Source organism: Coptis chinensis, chromosome 5 (genome assembly GCF_015680905.1).
Source record: "Coptis chinensis isolate HL-2020 chromosome 5, ASM1568090v1, whole genome shotgun sequence".
NCBI classification, from domain to species: Eukaryota; Viridiplantae; Streptophyta; class Magnoliopsida; order Ranunculales; family Ranunculaceae; genus Coptis; species Coptis chinensis.
The window spans coordinates 1,361,512-1,371,711 of NC_141460.1; the positions used below are offsets into that span (position 1 = coordinate 1,361,512).

The following is a 10,200-nucleotide window of genomic DNA, read 5'->3' on the forward strand; positions in this document are numbered from 1 at the left end:
ACTGTAAAATCTGTTGTTGGGTTTGCATAAAGGTCTTGAAACGATCCGGTTGTGGAGGAGTGTTTGTTACAAGTTGTGTGACAGGAACTATGTCACGTTGATTATTAACAGGTGGGTTGTGATAGTTATGATTAATCGGAACGATACCTCTATTAGCATTATAATTATTATTATTATAATTATTATAATTCCTCTGACCTTGTCCTTGTCCTTGTCGTGGTGGAGTTTGGTTATAATTGTTTGCTGGCCTTACATTTTGATTATTATACCTTGGAGGTGTAACTTGTTGATTGTTTCTCCAACCGTAGTTGGGGCTTTGTCGCCAAGGTGCGTTAGGTTCACTATTAATGGAACAAACATTGTCCGGCTGTGCGGATTGTTGTTCATAGACTAGAGGACAATAGGAGTCGGGATGCGTAGGACTCAAACAGAAATTACATGGAATAGAGTTGATATTCATAACGGGGATATGCTTTTGTTGAACAGAAATAGCTTCTACTTTTTTAGTGAGAGATTCGATTAAAGTTTTAAGCTCGGGATCGGGTTTCATCTCAAACATACCAGCAGCCTTAACTGTTGTAGAAGAACTAGCGGAGCAGGAGATATTATCACTACCCCTCAGTTATTATTACGCTTTGTTTGATCTTCTAAAAAGTTATAAGCCTATGAGGCTTCTTTAACTACACCATAACAGGCTATTTGCAACACGCACCTTTTTTGCTTTGTAACACTTTTTTAGCGTTGGTAAGTTGCCTACGCTATATAAGCGTTGCGAATGTTGATAAGTGTTGCTTTAATTCCGATAAATTTCAAGAATTAATTGCTAACGTTTTCAAATTAGAGCAAACCGTAGGGTAGGCAACTTACCAACATAAATCATAAAACATAATCTCTCTCTCTCTCCAATCCCTCTCACTACCGCTACCCTCTCTCTTCCACTCCCTCTCACTGCCGCTGCCGCTCAATAAAAACTAGGGGTAAGTTTTTTTTATTTTTTATTTCTCTGAATTAATTGTTTTTCATCTCTCTGAATTAATTGTTTTTTGTTTTCACTGTTTAGTTGGGTTGATACAACTTCGATTTGGATCAGCACCTAACTAACTCATCACTTCTCCTCAATCTGTCATCTTTATCAGGCAACCCATCTTTTTTACTCCCTATTGTTAGATTAAAGTTAGTATTTTTAAGTTGATTGGGTTTTTGTTTTGTGTGGTAAATAATGTTATCTATAGACGACACGAGAAAGATATCATCTCAACGGAAGATAGCGAATGGGGATCTAATTATAGTATATGAACGACACAATACAATGAAAGCAATTAAAGTAAGTGACGGTTCAGAGTTACAAAACAGGTTCGGGGTATTTAAACATGGTGACTGGATAGGGAAATCATATGGGTCCAAAGTGTTAAGTAACACAGGTGGATTTATTTACTTATTAGCTCCAACACCGGAGTTGTGGACATTGGTTTTAAGTCATAGGACACAGATTTTGTACATTGCTGATATTAGTTTTGTGGTTTCCTTCTTGGAAATTGTTCCTGGTTGTGTAGTTCTTGAATCTGGGACAGATAGTGGTTCACTTACTACTTCTTTGGTTAGAGCTGTTTCCCCGACTGGTCATGTTTATGCCTTTGATTTTCATGAACAAAGAGCTGCATTGGCTAGGTAAGGTGTCAATATATTTATTATGCATTGTATTGAAAACTGTTAGCCATATAGAAACGTGTGACTAGTTCTATCAAAGCTTTAGGTTGATATTTACAGTTAGACTTGTGGATTGAATTTCTGGAACTGGGAATGTAATTGGGAATTAACCATTTTATCTTCTAAATGAAAATGACGAAAATGTGCATTTTTTTTTAGTTTCGGTTAAAATGATAGCTATTACGGAACTATTGTATTGTTATGTTATACACTTAGAATGACAAAAGCTGTTTTTGAAATTCCGTAAAATTTATTTCTACACGTGAACTTCTTGCGATTTGCAAAATGCTCAAGATCCTCAGTACAAGACTTTGAATTACTCTTCACAACTAATAGGGTGGAAATCAGATGGAGGTGATCCTTGTGAGGAGCCATGGAAAGGAATATTATATTATGGGTCTTCTATTATATACATGTAATTTATAAGCCCTCTCTATGTTTTCGAGTGTGCCTTTCATCTCTTTTTGCCGATAATTTGAACTCATACCTCCTCATCTCTTCCAAACCAAATCGACTTTTAGTGGACTTGACATTGGTGGATACCTTGGTGGGCAACTTGGCAATCTATTAAGTTTAAAGCAGTTGTAAGTGTCTTCACCAGAATCTTTCCAAATTAACCTTGAGTGGATCCTAAGTTGTACAGATAACTTTGAGTGGATCCTAAGTTGTTGATGCGGATAACTGAATCTTGTTTAGCTGACTTGCATTACGAGTTGGCTTGCTCATGTGTCTTCAGTATGCTTACAAGTAAAAGTCATTTGTTGATCTTCTATCTCTTATTGCACACAATGCCTTCAGCAGTAGAGCCTTCCAAATATATCAAGATGTATTTGATTGCAATCATGTGTTGAACTCTAGAGACTTGAAGTTCCAAACTTATTTATCTTTAGTTTCTTTTTTGTACATAATGTGAAGGATAAACTGATCCAAGTAGCACGCTTAATTGATCATTCTAAACTTACTGGTAAAATAATATTAGTCATTAATTTTGTAAAACATTTTTTACAGCAGCTAGCGACCATCTTCTTTTGTTTTCTCATATCGATTGACGTGCTATTTTTTCTTGTTTGTCTGTTTTGCAGCAGCTGATACCATATACTTCAAGGTTAGTTATTCGTCAAAACTCAAACAAAGAAGTGGTAGAGTATAAAGAATATTCATCTCAAGTAAAGCGGAGGTGAATGCTACAGTTCAGCCCTCTATCTACCGATTCTCTACTTTGTGATGAAAACACCCAATTTGCGTTTGAAAAATCAAAGGTTTGTATATTCCACCATTATTATGAGGATAATTTTCTTGTCGTGTATTGATTGTCATGTATATGAGTATGTATTTATAAATGCTTATAATGCAGTTTGTGCAACATATGCAGTTCTCTTATATGCGCCTATAATGGTTGTGGATAGTTGACTTGGCATATTCATGTGTACAAATTTTCAATTTTTTTGTTTAGGGTTCATTTGAATGTCATTCTGGGGGGCGGGGGATGAATTGCCATTACTCGATATATCAGTCGGTACTTTGTAATGATTGCTTGCTGTTAGTAGCCCCAAAAGATTCTCTGTAATGGAACATCTTCACTTACTATTTTCATATGTATCCAGTTTTACTTATGCAGGACAAAGAGGACTACATGGAAGAGGTTTCACCTGAAAATACACAGTGGGACTCGGGATGTTATGGTTTGTTTTTTCTCCTAAATCTTCTCCATTATAGTGCAAGAAAGAAATGCAGGGATGTAAACACTTGCTAAGCTTTGTCCTAATTATTTGGTCTATGTTAGGAGATAGATCTTCTTTTAGTAATGGTGGGTTGGATCAGTCCTATGAGGAATGGATTTCCAATTGCTTTAGTGATGGTGGGATGCAACTCAGCTCGGATGATATGTATGCTTCTTTTCATTTGACTTTCATATTAGACCTTGGAAATTTAGTTACATTGCTTTATTTACTAATGCTTGTGAATCTATTAATCACTGAATTTATGCTGGTTTGTTACGTTCCCATTTGGAAAAAACTCACATTGACAACATTGATATCCTATTTAAAAGTCCAAGGGGATGATTATAGTTAAATGTTTGTTCACTTTTTGTATTTGCTTGTAGTAGTATACTAATATGTCGAGGTTATCAGTAATTTTGCTCTTTGGGTCATTCATTTAGTTCTGTTTTTCAAGACTACAAGGGTAATGTCTTATAACTCAGAGGTTTTTGACTTACTATGATATGCCGAACATAGTTTTATGTTAAGGTATTTATGGATGTGGAACCACAATATCATTGTTATTAGTGACTTTTGTATTCTATTTGTTTTACATGTAGATTCAAATGATCTGCTGAGACAGGCTCAGATATTTGATTATGCAAATGGAAATGATCGTCCTCCCACTGCTATTGATCTCAACAAGTCATTATTGAAGGATTTACTATTTAATCAAAGTCCTTCTAAGGTATGCCTTTCTTTTGCTTGTACAAAGTCGTGGACTTGTGGTGGCTCAAAGCCCGAAATGTTCATAAGATTTTCTTTTCAATATATAAAATTCAGGCCTTGCTGTTTAACAAACTTTAAATGGGCTCTTTTGGCTGTTCTTTGTTGTCTATATTTAGCCATAGTTAGTATACCAATCATTTGCCATTGTGACCAAATAGTGTGTATGTGTTGTAGTAGTTTGGTGGTGCAGCCTATTCCCAATTTACACACAACAATGAACAGTCATGTAAGAATCAATTTTAGGATATGAATGGGTTGGAACTCTTTATTTGCCATGTAATAGTATATGTAGGGTTCCTAGGTTAAGAATCATTTTGGATATGATAATCTAGAAGATGCAAATCTTTGGTTAAGGGCTAAAACATATCTTTTATTCTTATAAGCACTTTGTGTGGATGGAAATACATTATGAGCTGATTCCAATTATTATTTTTTTTTCTCTCTTTTGGTTTTTTTTTCCAGTTGACAAAAACAAATACATACATCAGATGGGAATAGAAGTGGATTTCAGTTTTTTGGGGCATCCTTGGAGAATAGGAAGTGCTTGATTGGGCGGGGTACCATTCTGGGATTCAAGGGTATTCTGTACTGATGGTCAGTTCTTTTTGAAGAAATAAATGGGAGAACCTTTGGAGGGTTTGATAATTGGTTCAAAGGTTTTATTATTTGCTAAATATGGCGTCTTAATTTGCCTGTATGAATTTGCATATCTATTCTTAACATGTGGTTATTTAATTTTTTATTTTTATGGGTATTCAGTGATGCAAAATTGTGGATGTCATTCATTTTTTGTAGGTTTAGCTGGTCTCGCTAAAAAAATATGAGATTTTTTTTTATCAGCAACTAATTAGCAACAGTTTATAACTGTTACAAATGATTTAGATTAATTTTTTTTAATTAACTAACAACTTTGCAACAGTTGGTAATATTTTTTTAAGCGTTACAAATCATTATTGCAACGGTTAATAAGCGTTGGAAATTTCTGTTTGCAATGTTTATTAACCGTTGTAAAAATTTCCAACACTTTACCCACACCATATTTGTAACGCTTATAAAGCGTTGCGAAAATTATTAACAACGTTTGTTTGCCATTGCAAATAGTCTGTTACTGAGGAAGCTACCCCCATTCATTATATCAAGGACCTCTTTATGGTGGTGTAAAAGTCCCTTGAAAAAGGCACGAACTAACATGTCTTTCGCAAGGTTATGATGTGGACACTCTATAAGAAGGTCAGTGAAACGATTCCAAGCCTCTGAAAAGAGTTCACGAGGATTCTGTCGAAAACAATGAATCTTGGAAAGCATTTCATCTGTCTTCAGTGGTGGGTAAAAATGTTTCATAAATAGTTCAATAAGTTTGGCCTATTAGTCCACAGAATTAGGCGTTTGGGCAGTTAACCAAGACGCCGCCTTGTCGGTTAGGGTGAAAGGAAACACCCTCAATTTAATTTGTTCCGCACCAACCGTATGATGATGGAATGTGGTAAGGACTTGTTCAATCCTACACATATGCTGATAGGTTTTTCATGGTCTAACCCATGAAAAATGGGTAACAAATTAAATATATTTGAGGGGATTCGAAAATCCTCCACTAGGTCTGCAAGAACGATGCAAGATTTTAGGCTATCGTTCAAGGCTTTGTAAAAGTCAGAGAGAGGAGACTCTCTTTCTTCAGCCATTATTTCAGGTGTGGTGTGTGGTATACTAGATAGGTGTGTATGTTGACGTTCACGATAGATTACGTTAGTCGTTTTTTCTCTAATTGACCTTAATCTCATGCAAGGCTAAGTCCAATATTAAAGAAACACGACAACAGTCAAAACAACCCTGATATGCTAGTATAAGAACTCCTCTGACAGAAGATTCGAGGAGTGGAAGAAAGAAGTACCTAAATGCCTCCTTGCTTCGTTTATAAATAGCGTCTTGTATACCCTAGCTCAGTGTATTTAACAAGTTAGAAACACTGAATAACTTGAAGAAATGGAAGTTTGTACAAACCGGTGAAAATCGGGCTGCTCAGAAAAGTGCACGGGTCGCGCTCACAAGTAGCCTAGATAGGGCGCAGGTTGCGCTCCTTGTGTAACTCGAGTTCTAGGCGTGTCAGCGCAGGGGGCGCTCGAACTTTGCCTTGGATGGGCGCAGGTCGCACTCAGGCTTTTTCTGGGAAATCTTTTAGTTTCTGAACCAAACAATCACTGTTAGAACCAAACAAAGGTGGGCGGGTTTAATGGGACTTTGGGAAGACTAACAATACTAATGAAAACAATTCTAAAGAGAACTAAGATGGCAGCGGCGCCATTTGATAAACGGTAAAATGATAGTTTTACCTACGAATAAGTAACGAAACTCAAACGTAAGTAAAACTAAAACTAATTTCAGCTTAATATTATCAAAGTTCTACACTCGATGCTATTGCAATAAGTGGAGTAGAGAATTTGTTCCACTCCTAGTTCTTTAGAATTCAAGTTAACTACGATAATCAGTCTATCAAAGTCAATGAGAGTAACGATGGAAATTATACTACGATGGTAATTCAACTAATCAAGATACGATAATTCAAACTACGGAAATACTAAATTGACAATATGAGGAGGAATTAGGGGGATTTTATTCCACCTTAATTTGACTTAATCAACTTGCGAGGAATTGTCGTAATCCAAATTGCAATGCTTTCGCATAGCAATTGGGTCTTTCTAATCCCTAATTGTTCATGGTAATCTCTACCAACTAACAACTAGCATGTGAAGCAATCAAACCCATTCTCATGGTAAACTAATTGCTTTATAGAATGGAATAGATTATTACAAACAATTCTACGCTCACAATAATCAAATTTCATCAAGGCTTCCTCAAACCCCTCTAATGGAGGCCTTGAATCATTATACTATCATTTCTCGCACAAGAACAAATAGAACAACTCATTATTGAATAAATGATTAAACTTTATAAATCTAATTTAACAATAGTCTAAGATTTGAAATGAATTAAACCCGAATTTAAAACTAATTTAGAACTATGATTATGAATAACTAATTATCAAATTAAGACAAACTAATTATGAATTTAAGACAACTAAAGATAAATAAGAATTGAATCATAAACTAAATTGAATGAAAAACTAATTATTTATTAATAAACTAAATCTAATTCTAAATAAAACTCATTCTTTGTTCTAAAAACTAATTAACTGAATGTAAACACTACTACATAAATGCTCATTAGCCACGGTAGGTCAAAGTGCATATACCACTGTTTCTCTAATAACAGTGGCTAATAGGCATATGCCACGGTAAGAAAAACTTTTCTAATTTCGGTACAAGCAAAAGCCACTAGTCTCGTAAAACAGTGGTATATAGTATGTCATATACCACGGAACAAACCAATATCGCCTAATTTGTATTTTGATGTTCATATACCCCACGATGTGAACAAAAAAGGTGGCTAATGTCTGCAAAAAACTTAAGCATACCGTGGACAAAGTCTACCAAAACCCCACGCGAAAAATTAATATTAGAAAGTAGGGCCAAAACCGCCTCAAGGCCAAACTTAGGTCTTTTCAACTTCCAAAACTCTCTCTAAACTTCTAACTTCAGACTCTCTAACCTTCTCTCGGTCTCTCTTTTTTCTTCAACTTCTATCCTCCATTCTTCTTCAACTTCTATCGGTCTCTCATCGTCACCAAGAAAAGCGTGAGAATATCGCCACCAAGAAAGCGTTGTAGAATCTCACGCTCTCCCAAATTTCGGCTATCAGGTATTGTTTTTTGCTCTATTTAAATTCAATTTTGGCTGTAAAGTAATTGTTTTTGCTTTATATCATTGGTAGCTGTTGATAGAGTTCACAAAAAAAATAAGAAATTGCAATTTTTCTTTGCAAAATTTGGGGATTTTAGTGTAAAAGGAAACTCTGTATTTGTTCGATGAGGCTAGATATCAAATTTTTCTTGGCCGCAACTCAAGGTGGTGGAATCTAATTTTTAGCACGTTGATCATGATTGGAAAGAACTCTTAGTTGGCAGCCTAGATCCCAACCTCCACAAATACATGATCCGCCCGATCTCCATCCGGCGAGGCAGGTGAAGGTAATCCCGTGGGTGACAAGCCATGAACACCACTAGGAAGTACAGCTAGAATGCTAGAAAGGCTTTGACTTCCAAAAAAAAAAGGTCCATTCATTACATATTCAATAGAAGAGAGTTTCTTATCAAGTGATTTCTCTCGCAGCCTCATGCCCAAGAAGTCTTCACGGTTATCAATTTGTCAGTCTATATCATTTGTTTAGACTTGCTTCCGCTCTTTCGAACCTTGATAACAATGGCTGCAAGCTCCACATTTGTTAGGAAACTTGATGTTTCTTGATCTGCCTTTCTAGGTTCAACCTCGAACAAAACAAACTCTCTCACCATTAGTTGATTTTCTCAATCGATCCGGGCGGACTTGGTGCACCGAGAACCATTCACTTTCATTTGACCGACAATGTTAGGAACATAGTCGAGACTTTTAGCTTTACTTCCATGGCTCATCCAACCACCACTTTTTTTTTTCTTACCTTTGCGAAAGGAGTAAAATGTGTATATCCAAATTGCAGTCATACTTCTCGATGAATTAGTTTTCCTCATTGTAGCGGCAAAGAATGTCACCGTTATTGTCGACCGCAAATGTAAACCAAGGAAGTCCATTCTTAGAAGAGTCCGTAAAGGTATCCTAATACCTAGTGGCTAGGGCAAGTAGTCCCCATTTGTTATCTGCGGTCGCCGCCTCAATTCGAAGTTTCTCTAGCAAGTTCCAAGTCCCTAGTTTGTAGCTTCAAATAAAGCGAACTCGGTCAAGAAGGGCGAGTCCGGGCATTAAGGAGTTGGTAGCAAGTAAGGAGTTGTTTGTAGCTGCAGCTAAAGGGAAGTCCGTTCAAAGGTGTCAAGATCGATACCGAGAACTTGTTCCGACAAATGCGATATCTCACGCGTTCAGGCCATAAAATCCCAAGATGATCACGCTGCTCTCCTCTTGAGTGAATGAACTCAAGGAGGAACGAATAGGAGACGCAAAAAGATATATTCACTACATAGAACTATGCTAAGTTTTGAGACTTCGACATCGCTGAAATCTGCCGAGAAAAGTCATTTTTCAGTCGAGATTTTGGAGGTTGCTGAAATTAAATTTTATTTACAGGCAAAATAAACTCGCAAAACAATAAAAATGAAAACTGCATTTTGTTCTATGCTTAGGGGAAAATATATGTTGAATGATAAATGTAGCCTTGAAGTAGTAGTACACTAGCACCACGTTAGCTAGTTATTTTGAGATCAACGATAAATGTATAGCGCTTAGAAAGAAATTTTATGTTTTACGGCAAGATCTTGTTTTGTCATTTTGCCTATTTCCTTTTATTTGTAATTTAAGATTTTGTGCTCTTAGAATTAGCATTACTAACATTTAAGAGAACCGCCTATTGAAGAAAACAATGTATGTCATTTAATGTGAATGTTATTGATGAATGATATATATGGTCTGCAATTCTATCTATAAGATCATGATTGATTATTTAAGACTAGAACGGCGTAGTTGATAAAAATGGGGAGAATCACATGGGAGAGAGTTGAGACCACGCACGATGCCGTGGGCTTTGAATTGAAAAGTTCAATTACCTCGGTACATTCACCGGCTTTGGTTCCAAAGCAAACTCAGGGTATAGATGGGGATTGGGGAGAGTGATATATAGCGTAGGCAAAATTCAAGATGATGGACAATTTCTAGCTAGCGCATGCATGAAGGTCATCCCAATCAAACTAAAAATGATGAAGTATGGATATTATATTTAATCCAGCATTTTCGGATTTTTCAATGCAAAAATAACTTAGCATAGTTCTATGCGGTTAAAAAGGATAAATGGTACCTCTGGTTCGGCTATGTTTTGAGGGACTCGCCAACCCTGCTCTTGTCCAGTAACCATTCTGAGTGGAGCCCAGGATTCAGGGAAAGTTATCAATATGAGTTATCAATATGGC

At 36.2% G+C, this 10,200-nt stretch overlaps 1 protein-coding gene across 1 annotated transcript; it reads left to right on the plus strand.

Annotated features, from left to right (window-relative positions):
• Positions 1-1,219: 1,219 nt before the first annotated feature.
• On the plus strand, positions 1,220-1,672 carry LOC147496201 (uncharacterized). The gene has a single exon (XM_086561198.1). It carries the CDS (start codon positions 1,220-1,222, stop codon positions 1,670-1,672), a length of 453 nt encoding a protein of 150 aa, XP_086417324.1.
• The last annotated feature ends 8,528 nt before the right edge of the window (positions 1,673-10,200 follow it).